Raw genomic sequence first — 19,275 nt, forward strand, 5'->3', positions numbered from 1 at the left:
TATCACAGGATTCCATTTATACCAGGTGTCTAGAGTCATCAGATTCATAGGAATGGAAAGTAGAACAGTGGTTGTCAGGGGCTTGGGGAAGGGAGAAGTGGAGACTTGTTCAATGGGTACAGAGTTTCAGTTTTGTCAGAGGAAGAGTTCTGGAGATTGGCTGCACGACAATGTGAATGTCCTCAACATTACTGAACTGTGTAGTAAGAAATGGTTAAGATGCTAAATGCATAGGACGCGTTTTTTCACCACGATAGAATTTTTTTTTAGAAGTGTTGTCAAATACGTATCCCATAAAATATACCATTTTAACCTTTCTCCTGTCTTTCCTTCCTTGCTTTCTTTCCCTTTTTTTTTTAATAACACCTGTGTTTTTCAATATAATCTCTGATGATAAAAGTAATAGAATCACCATTGAAACACCGTGGAAAGTGTTTGCAAATTCTCACAGCAGTAACACGTCCCTGTGAGCATTTCTTGTTTTTCTTTGGAAAAGAATTCAGATGCCAAACTGTATGCCTAAAGCTGGTATAGATCTCGTGCTCGGCAGCACACATGTGTGATGGATAATACGCCCCTCCTTATAGCTACTGGTTATTACTCAAAGGCTTGCCGAAAAATCAATAAAATTAACAGCATCATGTTGGGTTTTCCAACAGGAAAGACAAAGTAATTTATTTAGAATGTTTCAAAGCCATATTTCTCACAAACCTTAATGGGTGGAAGTAAGTGGAAATGGATCTCTTTTGCCTTGATGGTATCATAAAATGAACTGCTCATGTCTGAGCCAAGACAGGCTGAGCCTCCCAGGCCCACAGAGAAGCAGAATCGCACAGCCGTGTCAGCATACGCTGAAGGGCACGAAGCCAGGTCAGGGCTTCTTCCCCACTGGCTGGCTGCACAGATGGACGGATTTGGGCCATAAAGGAAGCAGGCCGTGGGGAGGGGCTCTGTTCATCTGTCACTTTAGAAAATATTTTAAAAGGAGGTTTGATTTGCATATATATGCTGCCACAGAGCACAGTATCTTGTGAGATTTTTAAATAGCAAGGATAAAACAGTTTACCCTACTAAATGCAGATACATCGAAACATTTTCTTCGTACCAAAGTCATTCTATACGTCATTGAGTTCACACAGTCCACCTGGGCACTTACGGAAGGAACACTTGGCAAAGCCTCAGATGCTCTGCCATGTTGCTAAGCGCTGCCACCCCCAGGAAAGGAGAAGCTGGTAAGCTTCTAAATTCTACTCACTTAGACTGAAAATGCTGACCGAGGTAAGCAGGGTATACTTTTAAAAGCTAAAATCCTCCCTCCCTTAATGTTTAATTAAGGAATCTAGAATCTACAGCCATTTACAATTTTAATTCACTCCCTCCTAGGTCCCTTGAGTGAAAAAAAAGTATTCCAAACTGTTGAACTGTGGTTAGGTGTGTCTAGAAACACCAGGGCCTCCACCATGGCACAGAGAGGCCCAGACTGCAGGAGCTTTTCACCAAGGAGGGGAGGGCGGAGTGCACACAAGCTCCTGTGGGCCCTTGTGTAACTGAACTCAGAGGGTTCGTCTCTTGGTGAGCGTAGAACCGAAAGGAACAACCAAAGCAGAAGCAGGTGAAGAAAAGTTTTCTTGCTTGACACGCCGTGGAGAACACCAGGGATCGCCCCCAGAAGCAGTGTCTCCCTGAGCTCAGTGCTGACGGAGGCTTTCTACAGGAGAGAGGGTAACAGGTTTATTTCTAACAACCATGCTTATTCAGGGCGCATGCTTAGCAGGTAAACATGCTGCTGCATAACATGGCATGATCTGACAATGGCTGCTAGGACCCTCCCAGAGGAGAATTTAAGATGCTAATGAGCTAAAGGTAACTTTAGGATGCTTGGTGCTGGAACATTTTTCAGAGGGTCTTGCTGCAAACATAGGAGTTTCTCTGCAAGATAGCAACTGCAAAACGGGGACATCAACTTGTGCAAAGCAGCACAGACTTTCTTCTTATCTGGAAAACATTTGACAGACCATGTTAGTTATTAATCAGATCCTCAGTCACCCCTTCTTTGCCTGGCTCCCTAGTCACACTTGCATAGGTATGGGCCCTGGAGGAGGCAGACTGGGATGCCCAACCCTCCTTGGTCTTGGGAGGCCCTAGGCAGCTGAGGTGGGAAGGGCCTGTGGTTTGCGTGGACACGAGGGCAGGTAGCTACGGCCTGTAGGAGCACAGCCAGCATCAGCACCTCTGGTGCTGGTCCTCTGCCTGTGGCTACCTCACTTCTGCAAAACCTCACCCCTGCAAAAACTTAACAGAGCTTTCTAGACAGGTAGTGTGAGCCAGCTCCTTACTGCCCCGTCCGTGTTCCAGGGACATGGGGCTTCTGGCAGGCAGTCCTCCGAGGCGCATCTAGTCTGATGACTGTTTGGCTGGCAAGATAGAGTCTGCACAGGGAAGTGTTGTAGCAGCTTATTTGGTCCCCTTCCACTGCCATCTGAAATCCCTCTGGCCCTAAGGGCGTCCCTCCCTGCCCCTCCTAGCAGCACTTACAGGCGGAGATTCAGGGCGTCTCTCACCCGGGTGTCAGGGCAGGAGTCCTGCCAAGCCCCGTGGGTCCTGGATACGTACAGGCCCGGGAGTAGGCAGACTGGGATGCCCTGCTTCCTTGGCTGCCCAAGGCACTGAGCAGGTGACAGGGGGAGGGTTCTGGTTTGTGAGGACACAGGGGCTGGCGGTGTTTGGATCCCTCCACTGGTCTGAGGCAAGTGGAGCAGAGGAGCGTGGCCTCCATCAGGGTGGGAGGGCTGCAGAAACCACAGTGCCCGGTATTCAGGGATGGGCTCCCATTCAGGTTGTCATGGGACCGACAGCCACTTAGTTTCTGATTTCATCCAGAAACCAGCACGTGGGGCCGCCCAGTGGCGCAGCGGTTAAGTGCGCACGGTCCGCTTCTCAGTGGCCTAGGGTTCACTGGTTCAGATCCCAGGTGCGGACATGGCACCGCTTGGCAAAAGCCATGCTGTGGTAGGCGTCCCACGTATAAAGTAGAGGAAGATGGGCATGGATGTTAGCTCAGGGCCAGTGTTCCTCAGCAAAAAGAGCAAAATTGGCAGTAGTTAGCTCAGGGCTAATTTCCTCAAGGGAAAAAAGAAACCAGCACTTTTGGGTTGCTGCTGCCTTGGACCTTTGTGCAGGATCCAAAATTAACATACAAAAATCTGCTGCCTTCCTCGGGTCTGGCCAGGTGGCATAGTGGTTAAGTTCATGCACTCTGCTTTGGTGGCCCAGGGTTCACAGTTTGGATCCGGGCGCGGACCTACACACCGCTTATCAAGCCATGCTGTGGTAGGCGTCCCACATACAAAATAGAGGAAGATGGATGTTAGCTCAGGGCCAATCTTCCTCAGCAAAAAAAAAACCCAAAAAGCAAAACAAAATAATCTGCTGCCTTCCTATACACAAACAATGAACTATCTGAAAAGTGAATTTAGAAAACAATTGCATTTGCAACAGTAACAAAAAGAATTAAGCATTTAGTAATAAACTTAACCAAAGAGCTGAAAGACATACACACTGAAAAGTATAAAACTTTGGTGAGGAAAATTAAACACAAATAAATGGAAAGACATCTGGTGGTTAGGATTGGAAAATTAGTAATGGTTAAAATTCATTTGGAACCACAAAGATCCGGAATCACCAATGCAGTCTTAGCCGGAAGGCCGAAGCTGGAGACATCTCACTTCCTCATTTCAAAATATATTACAAAACTCCAGTAATCAAAGCTGTATGTTAATGCATAAAAATAGACATATATACCAATGTGACAGAAGAGAGAGCCTAGAAACAAATCTGCACATCCACAACCAACTGATCTTCCACAAGGGTGCCAAGAATGCACACTGTGGAAAGGACAGTCTCTTCAATAAATGGTATTGGGGAAACTGGGTAATCCGGTGTAAAAGAATGAAACTGAACCCTTATTTCACACCAAATACAAAAATCAATTCAAAATGCATTAAAGACTTAAACATAAGAACTGACACCATAAAACTACTAAAAGAAAACACAGGGGAAAAGCTTCTTGACATGGGTCTGGGCAATAATTTTTCTATATGACACCAAGAGCACGGACAACAAAAGTGAAAATTGACTAATGGGATTGCATCAAACTAAAAATCTTCTGCACAGCAAAGGAAACAATCAACGGAATGAGAGAAAATATTTGTAAACCATATATCTGATAAGAGATTAATATCCAAAATACGTAAGAAATTTATATAACTCATCGGCAAAAACCCCAAATAACCCAATTGAAAAATGGACAAAGGACCTAAAGAAACATTTCTCAAAGAATACATACAGATGTCGGAGGGGCATGTGAAAAGGTGCTCAACATCGCTAGTCATTAGGGAAATGCAAAGGAAACCGCAAGGACATATGACTCCACACTTGTTTGAATGGATCTTATCAAAAAGGAAACATCACAAGTGTTAGCTAGGGTGTGGAGAGAGGGAACTCTGTCCACTGTTAGCGGACATGTAAATGCTTTATGTTGTTGGGTGCTGAATATTTTATCTCCTTCAAGCAATGTGGGGATTCATTCTGTGATGCATTTAGGTAGCCAGGAAGCAGATTTGACAATATTGGGAAAAGCTTGTGTTTTGCTTTGCTTCAGAACATCCTAGTTGTGACTTCCAGCAGAGAGAAAGAGGAGGAAGAACTGATGGAAATGCCCAGGAGGAAACCCAGAATGATGAGGATCCTGAGAATAAGATGGAATTTAAAATAGATCTGGGCCAGAAAGTTTTCCACATCCTCTTCCGAAGCCAAGCATTCGACTGGAATGAGCTGGTCCTGCGAGGCTCATGGCCTTTGTGGCGGGACTACAACGTGAGGTGCTCACAGGGCCATCTCCACCACTCTGATCTGCAGCAAGCCTGATTGCCCCACCATCGAAGCCCAGACCACACTGAGCACAGGTGACACTGTCATCAGCAAGCTCACCCACATCCTTTCCTCCCTGAGGCAGCCTACCTGCAACAGGAAGCTTAAGATGAAGGGTGAAGGGCAGCTGGAAGAGAAGAAACCTCCTGAGGCCGACATGAATACTTTTGAAGCCGTTGGAGAGTATGTGTCCCCAGTGACCAAAACACCTGGGACAGGAGGGGGAGAGACGTGGGAAACCAGAGTGACTCCCAGAACTTGTCAGAGAGCAGGAAATAGAGTAAAATGGAGAGTGAAACTGAGACAGAAAAAGAGTGACAGAGAAACAAAGAGAGGGAAAAAGAGACAGAGAAAGATAAAGACAGAGAGGGACAGAGACAGAGAGAAAGGGAAGGGACAGAGACAGAGGCAGAGAGAAGAGCAGCACAGCTACTTTGAGAAGCCCAAAGTGGATGATGAGTCCATGGACGCAGACAAAGGGCCTGGGTCTGCCAAGGAATTCCAAGTCCATCATAGAGAAGTTTGCTGGGTTTTCTGGCTGGAATGGCACTGGATCTCTGAAGAAGCCATAGGACAGGAAACAGCTAGGAGATTGGTTGGCTTGTCCAAAAGTGTATGTGGAGTGCTTGCTTACTTGGATGACATGGCTGTGGTCAGTGATGAAGAGGTGGATTATAGCAGAGTGGACCAGAGGACCACGAAGGGACCCTGAGGCTGCTGGGATTTCGTTACCCAGGAGGAATGCAGGGAGTATAAGAACAAAGAGCTTTGACCAAGGCTGCATTCCAGTATGGCATCCATAGGTCTGAAAGGCAGAGACCCAGGGGCTTCGAAGAAAGCAAGGACAAGGCGGAGCTTGGTGGAAAGTGGAAGACGAGTAGGCAATCATCAAGAAAAGGAGGATGATCGAAGCTAATGGGGTTGAAGTCAAAAGACAAAAATATGAATCTCCAGTTCCAACTCCAAAAAGAATCTCCAAGGCATGTGTTCCCCCACTGCATTTTCTACAATTCCCAGAAAGCTGTATGTCCTTTTTTGAATCGTGTATAAAATTTTGTTGTATACTCAGTTCCATTAAAATTCATAAAACTTCCAAAAAAGCAGTGGCCTTTAGGGCTTTTCCCCTAGATTTATTCAGAGTGGACTTGGCCCCTGGGCTAGCCGAGGTCATAGGCAAGGATTCAGAGTAGAAGGGTGATGTCCTCCTGAGCTCTCCATGTGCCTTTTTCCTTTGGGTCCTCCCTGTGGAGATGTGGCCAACCTCCCGCTGCCGAGTGTCTGCTGCAGGATTGGATCATTCAGGTTCCAGTTAGGGGCCTGCAGTAGGACCCCCCACATGTGATCTACATGGAGGATCCTCAGGTGCCCAGATGGGAGTCCTGGACCCTGAGGCCTCCGTGGTCATTGCCATACCTGTTTCCTGTGTTTCACCCAGAGCATGTCCCCAGTCACTCCTAGCAGCAGGGCTGGACCTCTGCTGTCTACGAACTGGCTTCAGGACTTAAGACAATTGGAAATTGTATCCCAATTCCTTTGAGAGACAAAGGAATACCACAGTTCCACGTACTGAAAGGCCCCTCTCCTTCCCTAAACCAAGTGTCATGAAAATAAAATTGGAAATTGAAAAAGATGACCCTCCTCTCTCTCTTCCCTTGGCCATGGTTAGAGGGAGCCCAGAATACTAGTAAAAGCCCAAGGGGCAGTGAGGGGAGTCAGCTTTTGGGGGTCTGGGGTCTGTCATCTTTCTCACTCTCCCCTCCCCATCATTCTTGCTGCATGGAGCATCCTAACCCCAAGAGGCACTTATGGGTTAGGAATCAATGAGTTGGAATCCTGGCATCAGCATTTTCTACCTATGTGATCAGATTCTTATTATTAAACGCTTGTGGGTCTCAATCCCATGGTCATCTCCATGCACATTTCTTACCTTTCTCCCCACAGTCTCCAACCCCCAGCAGCAGTGGTGCACCGCCTCTGACCGTATAATCCAGATCCTAAACTGAAAGAAAGTCAGAACCTGGATCCCAATTCCACTTGAGAGAGAGGAGATTTCCTGACTCCTTCTCTTCCCCAAAACCAATAAAATGAAAATAAAATGTGAAATGGAACTAGATGACTCTTTAGTTCTGCCTTGTGGCTGGGGCTTGGATGGGATCTTCAAATACAGAGAGGGCAAGGGGCAGAGAGTGTGCTCAGCTTCCTGGGGAACTTGGGACCTGTCATCCTACTCATCACCTCTCCTGTATTCTCCCTGCACTGAAATTCCTTTACCAACCTGGGGCTTCCTCCATGACCTCTGAACCAGAACTTACAGACAGTTGGAAACCTGGCCGTGATTCTGTTTGAGAGACAAAGACATTTTGCAGTCCGTGTACTCACCACTCCTCCCCATCCCTAAACCCAGCGTGGTGAAAATAAAATGTGAAATTTTGTAAGATGAATGGGCCAAGAGTTGTCTACATCTTGCAGGGCCAGCTCTCAGTGTGCAGACCCTGACTCACAGGGCTCAGGGAGAATTCATGGAACAGACCAGAGCATGTCAGACACAACCAGAGAGGCTGGGGGCAGCATGGATTGGGCCACATGATACGTGTGAAAGGAAAAGATGTCCCTTTTCGTATTTCACAAGATGTAACAGATCAAGGAACTTCCTCTAAAAGTGCTTTAGAAAAACCCAAATTTAGGGACCGGCCCGTGGCTGAGTGGTTAAGTTTGCGTGCTCCGCTGCGGCAGCCGAGGGTTTCACTGGTTTGGATCCTGGGCACGGACATGGCACCGCTCATCAGGCCACATGGAGGCTGCGTCCCACGTGCCACAACTAGAAGGACCCACAGCTAAAATATTTATGGCTATGTACTGGGGGGATTGGGGGAGAAGGGGCAGAAAGAAAAAAAAAAAAAGATTGGCAACGGTTGTTAGCTCAGGTGCCAATCTTAAAAAAAAAACAAAAACAAATTTAAGGCAATGACACCATGTAAAAAAGTTTAAACAGGTGCTGGCTCCGTGGCCGAGTGGTTAAGTTCGCGCACTCCACTGTGGCGGCCCAGGGTTCGGATCCTGGGCGCGGACATGGCACCACTCGTCCGGCCACATTGAGGCGGCGTCCCACATCCCACAGCTAGAAGGACCTGCAACTAAGATATACAACTATGTACCAGGGCGGAGTTGGGGAGATAAAGCAGAAAAAAAAAAAAAGATTGGCAACAGTTGTTAGCTCAGGTACCAATCTTTAAAAAAAAAAAGTTTAAACATAGTAAAGACTGAATGCTTTCCCCCCAAGATGAGGAGTAAAGCAAGGACATCCACTCTCACCACTCTTATTCAGCATAGGACCAAAAATGCTAGCAACTGCAGTAAGGCAAAAAAAAAAAGAAAAAAGAAAAAGAAATAAGAGACCTACAAGGTGTAAAGGAAAAAATAAAACGGTCTCTATTTTCATATGACATGATTGTCTATGTAAAAATACCCCAAGAAATTTACGGAAACCTCCTAGAACTATTAAATGATTTCACCAAAGTTGCTGGATACAAGATCAACACGTAAAAAAAATCAACTATCTGTATATTAACAATGAACATGAGGAAACAGATTAAATATACAATACAATACAATCACTACAAAGAAAATCAACTACTTAGGTAAAACTTTAATGTACAGAATCTGTACAGTCAAAATTACAAAATTCTATTGAAAAAAATCCAAGAAGATGGAGATAAATGGAGACGCTTTCTGTGTTCATAGATTAGAAGTCCCAAAATTATAAAGATGGCAATTCTCCTCAAATTTATCTATAGGCTTAATGCAATTCCTGTCAAAATCCCAGCAAAGTTTTATTTGTAGATGGAGACAAGATTAATCTAAATTTTATTTGGAAAGCCAAAGGCTTGGAATAGTTCTATAAGTCTTGAAAGATGAATAAAGTAGGAATGGTGGGAGGAGTCATCGTCCCGAGTAGGAAGTCTTGCTATGTAATAATAGTAACCTGGACAGTTTGGTGCAACAGAGAGAGGGCCCCCTAGATAAATGATGGAATAAAGGACCCAGAAATAGAACCACACAAGTATTCCCTACTAGTGCAAAGGTGCACAGTAATTCACTGGAGGAAGGGTAGACTTCAACAAAAATGTTGAAGTAACTAGACAGCCATAGTCAAAAAAAAAAAAAAACTTCACATCTTATACAAAAATTAAGGAATCCTGGACTTAAATGTAAAATGTAAAAAGTGAAGTGTTTAGAAAAACAACAGTGGATAGTCTTTGGAATCTAGGCCAGGTAAAACGTTCTTAGATGTATCACCAAAAGCATGATCCAGAAAATGAAATATGGATAAATTGGACCTCATTGAAATTAAAACTTTTGCGCTAACGAAGCCTATGTGAGGAGGAAGAAAAGACCTGCTACGTACTGGGAGAAAACACTTGCAAACCACACACCCAACAAAGGAGAAGACATTGCGAATGTCAATAGTAATAAAATAACCCAATTTTAAAAGGGGGAAAGATATGAAAAGACATTTCACCAAAAATGATATACAGATGATGAATAAGCATGTGAAAAGATATTCAACATGGGTAACCATCCGGGCAATGCAAATCAAGACCACCGTGAGATATCACTACACCCCCATCAGAAGAGCTAAAATAAAGACAAATGAGCACACCAAGGACTGGCGAGGATGTGGAGACGCTTGATGACTCACGCGTGCTCATGGCAATGTAAAATGGTACAGCCACTCCGGAAAATTGGCAGCTACTTAAGACACGAAACGTGCAACGACCACATGACCCAGCAATTATACTCTTGGGCATTTATCCCAGAGATGAGAACACATACGTTCACTCAAAAACATGAATATGGATGTTTAAAGTAGCTTTAGTTTCATAACCTAAAACTGGAAACAGCCCAAATGTACTTCAAAGGGTGAATAGTTAGCCAAACTGTGGGACATCGTGTCATGAAATGCTACTCAGCAATGGAAAGAAATGAACTACTGATACACGCAAAACCCCCGATGAAACTCCAGAGAGTGATTCTGAGTGGAAAATGTCAAAGCCAAAGGTCTAATGATATATGATTGCACTTGTATAATATTCTTGAAATGACCAGCCTATAGAAATGGAGAACAGATTAGTAGAAGACGGGGTGTAGAAGAAGTGGGGGCAGGAGGAAGTGGGTGTGAATATTAAAGGGCAAGACAAGGAATCCTTGTGGTGAGGGAGATGTGGTGTCTCTTGACTGTCAACGTCAGTCTCCTGGCTGTGATCTTGTGCTATAGTTTTGCAAAACGTTGCCACTGGGTGCAAGTGGACAAAGGGTACACAGGATCCCTCTGTATTATTTCATACAACTGCATGTGAATATACAAATATCTCAAGATAAATGTATAATTAAAAACAAAACAAAATGTGGATACACGTGTGAAAGAAAATAGTAGCTAGAGAGAATCTACACAAATATGAGGTGTTAGAGCTGGGCTTCCTTAGCTGGAATTGGAACACGATGCTATTCATCTCTGCTGTGCCCCTCCTTCCCTTTCAGGCCTGGGCCCGTGTGAGAAGTGCCCAGAGGACCGGTACCCAAACAGGGAGAGAGATCGCTGCCTCCCCAAGGCCACCGCCCTCCTGGCCGTAGAAGGACCCTGGGAACGGCCTTGGCCTGTGCAGCTCTTCCCTTCTCTCTCCCCACAGCGCTGGTTCCGGGGGTCTTTGTGAGGCATCGGGACACTCCCATCGTCCAAGCCCACAAGCCGTCTCTCGGCTGTATTCTCGTCTCCCTGACCCTCTGCTTCCTCCGCTCCTTGCTCTTCGCTGGTTGTCCTACCACAGTGACCTGGCTTCTCCCACAAACAACCTTTGGGATGTGTTCACAGTAGCTCTTTCCAACACTTTGTCAGAGACCATCACTGTGGTTCTGGCCTTCAAGGCCACAGGACCAGGGGGTAGAGTCAGGCTCTGCGTGGGGCCCAGAGCTTCTAACTCCGTCATTCTCGCCTGCTCTCTGGTCCAAGTGATGTCCTCTGGGGCGTGTCTGGTGAGCTCTCCCCACTTTCCAGACACAGACCCGCACTCTGAGCCTGGACTCAGCATCACAGAGTGTAATGAGGGTTCGGCCACCACCTTCTGTTGGGTCCTGGGCTACCCGGGCGTCCTGGCCTTGGTCAGCTCCTCTACTGCTTCTGCCCCCAGGAACCTCCCTGACACCTTCGATGAAGCCGAGTTCCTCACGTTCATGCCGGTGTGCTGCAGCGTCTGAGTGTCCTTCCTGCCCACCTGCCAGAGCACCAAGGGGAAGGCCATGGTGGCCGTGAAGACCTTCTCCATACGGCCTCCAGCCTGCGGTTACTGGGAGGCACATTGGCTCCAGAGTGCCTCATAATCCTCCATAATCCTCTGAGACCAGACAGGAGCCCCCAGTTATGGATAAAGAGGGAGGGAGATTTAGGTACCAAAGCTAATTCTGAATCTTTGCTTTAAAGTTTTCATAAAATATGAGCTGCTTCTTGGAAAAAATCCCAACCATGATGGCATGCCTCATTTATTCTTGATTTCTAGTAATATTCTCTCAGCAGCACCATCTCTCCAGCATAACTCTTGAGGGTACCACCGTTCCCAAGTTTTAGCCTTGGTTTTCATCAACTGTCAAGCATCGCTGGATCTGACCACTTCTGCCGTCTTTTTATTTGTGGGAACAGCTTTTTCCTTGATCTTCCTTTGGCCAAAACTCTAGCTGACTATATCCCTCAAAATTAACTGTATTTCTATATATTAGCAATACAGGAATTGCAATATAAAATACAATGCCTCTTACATTAGTATCAAAAATATAGAATGCTTAGGAATGAATCTGAAAAAAGATATGAAATATCTATACACTACAAATTATAAAATATCACCGAGAGAAATTAAAGGAGACTTAAATAATGGTAGAGATACAACTCGTTTATGGGCCTGAAGACTCAGGATTGTTAAGATGCTCTTTCTCCTCCACTTGATGTATAGACTTGACACAATCCCAATCAAAATTCCAGCAGGCTTCTTTTTTTTTTTTTTAACAGAATTTGACAAACTGGTTGTGAGATTCACGCTGAAATGCAAAGAACACAAAGTAGCAAAAAAACTCAAAACTAAGATCAAAGTTGGAGAGACATCACTATCTGATTTCAAGACGACTTATGAAGCCACAGTAAACTAAACAGCATGGCAGGAGCATAAAGAGGGGATCAGTCTAGCAGAATGGCAAGTCTAGAAGCAGACCTCCACCTACACAGACAAATGACTTTGAGAAAGTACAAAGTCTCTATAGTGGAAGAGAACAGTCTTTTCAACAAATAGTGCTATAACATATATTCATATGTGAAAATATGAAGTTTGACCCATGTAACATATCGTATACAAAAATCAACTCAAAATGGATCATAGATCTAGGGGCTGGCCCCGTGGCCAAGTGGTTGGGTTCGTGCACTCCGCTGCAGGCGGCCCAGTGTTTTGTTGGTTCGAATCCTGGGCGCAGACACGGCGCTGCTCGTTGGGCCACGCTGAGGCAGCGTCCCGTGTGCCACAACTAGAAGGACCCACAACGAAGAATATACAACGATGTACTGGGGGGCTTTGGGGAGAAAAAGGGAAAAAATAAAAAAAATTTAAAAATGGATCATAGATCTAAATGTAAAATGTAAAACTATAAAACTTCTAGAAGAAAATAGAGGGGAAAATATCTTTGAGACCTTGGATTGCGAAAAGATTTCTTAAATTCAACACCAAAAGCATAATCCATATGAAAACGAATTGGTAAGTTGGAATTCATCAAAATTAGAAATTCTTCCCTAGGGGCTGGCCCCGTGTCATAGTGGTTAAGTTTGGTGCACTCAGCTTCAGTAGCCCAGGTTCATGGGTTCAGATCTGGGACATGGACCTACACCACTCGTCAACCATGCTGTGGCAGTGACCCACATATAAAGTGGAGGAAGATTGGCACAGATGTTAGCTTAGGGCTAATCTTCCTCAAGGAAAAAAAAAGACAAAGTTTGGCAATAGATGTTAGCTCAGGGCTAATCTTCCTCAGCAAAAAAAAAGAAAAGAAAAGAAAAAAAATCTACTCTAAAAAAAACATTGTTAAGGCAATAAAAAGTCAAGCCACAGAACAGGAAAAATCTTTCCAAATCACATATCCATAAAAGATGTGTCAAGAATGTTAAAAAAAAAAAAAATCCTTCAAAACTCAATATAAAGAAGGCAAACAATCCAGTTTTTCTAAAAAAATAGGCAAAGAGTTTTATCACACACTTCCCCCTACAGGATATAAGGATGGTAAATAAGCACAAATAACATTATTAGTCATTAAAGAAATGCAAGTTAACACAATGATGCTGTACCACAACACACTGTTAGAAACTAAACTGAGACACTGACAATATCAAAGTTGGGTGAGGATGCGAGAAGCTAGATCACTCGCACATTGCTGGTGGGAGTGCAAGACGACACGGCTACTTTGGAAGGTGAGTTTGCAGTTTCTCATACAATTAAACACACACTTACCATATAACCCAGCAATCCCGCGCCTGAATTTTCACCCTGGAGAAATGAAAACTTATGTTTCCACAGAAACCTGTTCAAGAATGTTCATAGCACCTCTAATCATAATTGTCAAAAATTGGAGTCAACCAAATATCCTTCAGCAGGTGAATAGATAAGCAAATTGTGGTAAGTCCATGCCATAAAATGTTACTCAGAGGTAAAGAACAGCTTAATAATACACACAACTCAGATGAATCTCAAAGCTACACCATGTGAAAAAAGCCAGTCTCAAAATGTGAGATATTATATGACTTCACTTGTGTGGCATTCTTGAAATGACAAAGTTATAGCGGTGGAGGATAGATCGCTGATTGCCGAGGGTGTGGGTAGAAGGAGGATATGACAATTTCAAAAGTAGCATAAAGGAGGTCTTCTTTTGCAGTGATGGAACTGTTCTGTGTCTTGATTGTGGTGATTGTTATATGGATCTACACATGTATTAAAATACACAACTTTTCACAACTGAGAAAAAGTTCATATTAGTACATAATTCAAAAAATAAAATTAAAAAAGATATCCAGGGATACCAGGTAAAAAAAAAAATTGTGAGAACTTGCTTGGAAAAAAAGAAACAGACCCACAAAGACATCAGATAATGAAATATCATAGTTGGCCAGAGGCAATATTTGAAGAGATAATGGCTACAAATTATCCAGTGCTGATGAAATGCACTCCTCCACAGAGCCAAGACTCCCAAACCCCAAACAGGATAAATATGAGGAAATCCATACCAATAAACACCGTAGTGATGATCCAGAAAACTAAAGACAGAGAGTAAATCCTGAAAGTAACCAGGGGATAAAAGAGAGATTATCATCAAAGGTGCAACAGGAAAACTGACAACCAACTGTCTGACAGTCAGAATGGGGACCAGGGGAGCGCTGGCCACGTGTGCACAGCGCTGCCAGAAAGAAAGTGCCGACTCAGAATTCTCTTCTCAGCAAAACATCCTTCGAGAACGAGGGTTTCATGTCTAGAAAGGATGGAAAACTGAAGGCAGACCAACATTCCTACCAAAATCAACTACAAAATTTAAAAACAATGTTTAAAGGAATTAGAGAATGATTGAATGAAGAAGGACAACAGGGGTCCAATTTTGAAGAGGGGAAATCCTGGAAGGAGAAATGGAGGCCAAAAATGCATTGAAAAGACATCACTGCAATACTGAAAGTAAATTATGGTCCTAAGAGTCTATACTCTTTGGAATATGTTTTAAAATAAACCAGATATTGGGGCCGGCCCGGTGGCTCAGCGGTTAAGTTCGCACGTTCCGCTTCTTGGCAGCCCGGGGTTCGCCGGTTCGGATCCCGGGTGCAGACACGGCGCCGCTTGGCATGCCATGTGGTGTTAGGCGTCCCACATATAAAGTAGAGGAAGATGGGCATGGATGTTAGCTCAGGGCCAGTCTTCCTGGAATTTCATATATGTATGATACATATGATATATGTGACATATATGACATATGACATATATCATATATATCACATATATATGAGGGAGAAGTGAAATACATGAGAAAAATAGTACAAAATGCAGGACAATAATAAACTAAGTTAACAGGTTAAGGCATAGCATCATTACAATAAGCCAAGAATGTATGTTTTCGTCTCTAGGATTAATCACTAAAGTAATATATACATACATACATCCTCAAAAATACACCTTAAAATATGCAAAACAGCATTTGATAACATTAGAAGGAAATACAAAAAAATCCACAATCACATTGAAAAAGTTGAACACGCCTCTTTCAATCACTGATAGAAAAAAGTCAGGACGTAGAACATCTGAAACACGTGATTAATAAACTTGACCTATTTGACAAATACAGAACAGCTTACCCATCAGCAGAAGATTTCACATTATTTTGTACGTCAAATTTTATTTACTCATATTGACCCCATGCTAGGTCACATGGCAAGCTTCAAAATATTTCACAGGCTTAAAATCATTCAGTATATGCCCTGTGAAAGATAGAAATCAATAATAAGCAAATATTGAACTGCTTGGGTATTGAGCAATATACCTTTAAATACATTTCTAAACTGAGCAATATAGTTTAACTTGGGTTAAAGAAGTTATTACAATAGAAATTAGAAAATCCTCTGAACTGAATTACATTAGAGATATATCAACTAACTATTTCTTAGAGAGAAATCTGTACCTTTAGTTTCATATAGCAGAAAAGGAGACAAGTGGAAAATAAACGATTTGAGATTCATCTTGAGACACACCAGAAAAAGGTTAGCACAGTTCAAATACAGCCAATAAGAGAAAAAGAAAGAGGAAATGAAAAGAGAAGAAATCCATAAAATACAAAAACCAATGTTCAATAAAGTCATCAAAGTGAAATGTAATGTCACGAAAAGTTTAATTAAATTGAATAACATCCAGCAAAGCTAATCCAGATAAGAGAGAAGATACAAATTACCAATATCAGGAAGGGAAAAGATGCCAGAGACCTCAAGACATTAAATAAGTAGGAAGAGAATTTACTCACGGGAGAGGCACCCCTGTGGTCCCTGGGAGCCCGTGCATGTTCTTGCTGGGTGTGCCCTGAATGCAGAGGTGAAGTTGCTCTTTACATATGCCATTTCCCACAGGCGTGTTTACAGGGAGGATCCTTGGTGGCTGAGGTGACATCCACCACTGCACACAGAAAAGGCTTATCTCTGCTCAATATAAGAGCAGTGAATCCTTCAAATTCAGGGTTCTTCTCCTGTAACATAATTCACTGTGCAGATATTCGCATGGACACTTTGTATCACCCCACGATGATGATGGGGCAGGGTGTATGGGGATGCCCTGAAAGCACCATGCTGACACGCTGGCACCTGCTGCTGCTGTGAGTAATCAAATCATTTGTCTCTGACCCAGGAGGCTTGTGTCTTATGTCAGCATAAATAGTAATTGTCTTCCCCATTATCTTGCAAGTAGGATAACAGCCTAGGCACTTTGTAGTTTTTGACAGTATTGGTGATGAGGACAGGAATCTAACAGAGAAATGGATTTCTGGAAGAGAAAGGACAAGGGGCCCCTGAGAGCCAGGTGAGGGAGTATCAGAGGATTCTCTGGGATTCAGTAGAGAATGCTCTCACCCAAGTCACAGGCAAGGGGAGCAATAAGGGTTCCTCAGCATCCTACTCCTCAAAGACTGTGTAGAGGCTGAGTGGCAAGAAGTAAGATTGAAACAAGCCACCTAAATGTGCTCCCTCTAAGAGGGAGGAGGAAGCAATGTTATCACGACCGTGGGCAGCAAGTCTGTGGGCTCAGCCAAAAGGCAGGGTGGCTGTGGCTGATGATCAGAGCTGACAAAAGTAGTGTCAGCAGTATGAATTTAGCTTTAGGGAGGCTGAAAACAAGTTCATTTGTTGAGCCCAAGCAAATGCCACCAAAAGGGAAAGTCATTGCACGGCCTTGCTTGCTGGTATGGAGCTGCTCTCATCCCTCCGGGAGGCTCCCTCCTCTGTGCCTGACCTTCGCTGCTTTAAGGAAACGAGCCAAGGTTACTGGGGAACTTCAGGGAAAGGCGTGACTCAAGCTTTCCTAGCTCAGTTGGACAAAAGTGTCCCAGTCACCATTCTCCCTTGTCCCAAGTGGGAGAGAGTGCTGAGTACAGGGGTGGCCTATGGTACCCAGGAGAAGAGATGGAGCCAGGGTGGAAGGTGAGGCATAGAGAGAAAGAGACCCTGAGCCTGGGCTCCATGTGGATGCTGGAGGCCCACAGGGGAGGAGGTAGTGCTGACCCTGGAGTGAGGAGCCAAAAGAGGAAGGAAAGCCTCCCCGACTTATTCTGTGGCCCCAGGCTCAGCGCCCCAAACCCCGCCCTTCCCGATTGCCCTGAACTCTCAGAACCTCCTGACCAGCATGTGTTCAACCCCTTGGTCTCTGTTCCGAACAACAAATTCAGCTGATAGGATTTGAGCACAACTTGTAGAGCCAAAAAAATGAAAAGTTAAAGTAAACTAATAGGTCAGGACTCCGAGCCAATCCCACATCTTGTAGGTACAGCTGGCACTGCTGAATGCATAAGGAAACTCGCGTGTTGCGTGCTTGCACTGTAAATGCTCAGGGAGTGTCAGGGGACATTCTCCTGCTCAGGCACAGAGACGTAGAGAAGTGCTGGTGGGACAGCTCCTGCCCTTCACCCCCAGTGCGGGCGCCTCTGCCTCCTGATGACCAAAGCTGTCACTATGTAGACGATGTCCTGTTGGCTGGCAAATCGGAAGCCTCAGTCCCCACGGTCCAGACTGTGATGTTGTCACACTTCAGCCAGCAGGAGTGGTTGAGAATGCTGACACCATTTGGGGCCCCGCTTATCAAGCAAAATTTCTTGGGACAATACGGGTGGGTCCACAATGTGCCTCCAGCAGTCAAGGAAAGACTGCTGCTTCTTCAGCCCCACCGCCAAGACAGAGGCTCGGCACCTGCTGGGACTCTGAGTCTGGGAGGCGGCATGTGCCTCCCTTGAGCATTTACCTTGTCCTCTCTCAGCATCCTTCAGCAGGGCCAAAGCCACCAGGCTGTGCTGAGAGCCGTTCAGGAAGCTGTGGCATCCCCCCACCTTAGTGCCCACAATCCTATGACCCCTTTGAGCTACAAATCTTTGTGAGTGATGATTTTGCTGATCGGAGGCTGTGGTTAAAAAAGGGCATGGATGCCCCTTGAGTTTCTGGACTTGTCACTTCCCTGAAATGTCTACCAGGCACAAACATTTTAAAAAGCAGATCTAAACTCATTACTGAGGTTTGTTGAAATGGAACGCCTACCCATGGAGGCCCCAGGACTCTCCAGCCTAACGTCCATACTGGGGGAAGGATCAGCTCTGAGATACGACTCACAGGACAGGCTTCGCCGGCCAAATGGAAAAAAATGTGGTCAGGGGAGCAGCTAGCTCTACGTCATCTCAGGTTTGCATGATGAACGGGTGGCACTACCCCTTTTCCTAGGAAGCTTTATTCCATCCACCCCTTGCCTCATTAGGTCCCTGAACTCACAGAGGCTCCTCCATATGTGCAGGCCTGATCCGCTGGTGGTTTGGTGAAGGTAGAACCTGACGCCCACTCACACCTACTGCTCTTCAACTTCAGCACGGCCATGCTGAACCAAAGGCGGGAAAGGCTGTTCCCCACGGTGGGAAAACCCAAGGCTGTTCCCATAGCTCTAACACTCCACCTGATGAACCGTGTTGCATTTTTGAGCTCCCGGGCCCTTGCCAATTGAAGGACTACAGAGTAGTACATTAAAGACGCCCCTCTTTGGTGCCACAAACTGAGGAAACAAACCATAGTTGATGGACTGTCTAAGTACATGCCCGTGGTAAGGTCCACTCTCTGACAAGACCGACTGGGATCAAGCTGCTGAGGAAGGTGCACTGCCCAGCCTGTCATGGCACATAGCAACACATTCGCACAACAGACTGGCCAGAGTGAGAGAAGATCCTCGGGACACGCCACCCTTGTGACTTCTGCCAAAAGTTGGCCAGCTGGTCTCGTGGTGAAGGAGGCCGCCTCATATCGGGCACTGACCCTGCCCGCTGCTAACAGATTGACCACTCTGGATTGAGAGCCTCCTCTCAGGGTGACTGTTGATGCTTCACTCTTGGTGACACATTTTTCTAGTTATGTTGTTGCTGTTCCTGTCTAATCTGCTAATTCTGGCCACATCATTGTAGCCTATGAAAATAAGCTACGCCATGATTTTGGCTTTCTGGACCATCTACAGTCTGAAAATTGTGGGCATTTTGTCACAAAGGCTTCCCAACAATGGGCCA

The 19,275-nt window shown here is 44.9% G+C and overlaps 1 protein-coding gene, 1 long non-coding RNA gene and 1 pseudogene across 2 annotated transcripts in view; 2 read left to right on the forward strand and 1 right to left on the reverse strand.

Moving 5' to 3' along the window:
* Positions 1 to 7,037, forward strand: part of ZNF354A (zinc finger protein 354A) — a 36,703-nt gene extending 29,666 nt beyond the window's left edge. Inside the window, exon 5 of the mRNA XM_070568966.1 lies at positions 6,871 to 7,037. Within this exon, the coding sequence (XP_070425067.1) occupies positions 6,871 to 6,932 (62 nt within the window). The 3' untranslated portion in view covers positions 6,933 to 7,037. The remainder of the gene's footprint in view (positions 1 to 6,870) is intronic.
* LOC103541986 (protein Red pseudogene) lies at positions 1,267 to 6,252 on the forward strand (annotated as a pseudogene).
* An 8,306-nt stretch (positions 7,038 to 15,343) lies between the features above and the next one.
* LOC139075021 (uncharacterized) lies at positions 15,344 to 19,252 on the reverse strand. Its single transcript, XR_011525018.1, has 3 exons — positions 18,500 to 19,252; positions 16,003 to 16,514; positions 15,344 to 15,466 (listed from the first exon to the last, which is right to left on the reverse strand). It is a non-coding gene; the product is annotated as an uncharacterized lncRNA (long non-coding RNA).
* Positions 19,253 to 19,275: the final 23 nt, after the last annotated feature.

Source organism: Equus przewalskii, chromosome 13, assembly GCF_037783145.1.
Source record: "Equus przewalskii isolate Varuska chromosome 13, EquPr2, whole genome shotgun sequence".
Classification (NCBI taxonomy): Eukaryota; Metazoa; Chordata; class Mammalia; order Perissodactyla; family Equidae; genus Equus; species Equus przewalskii.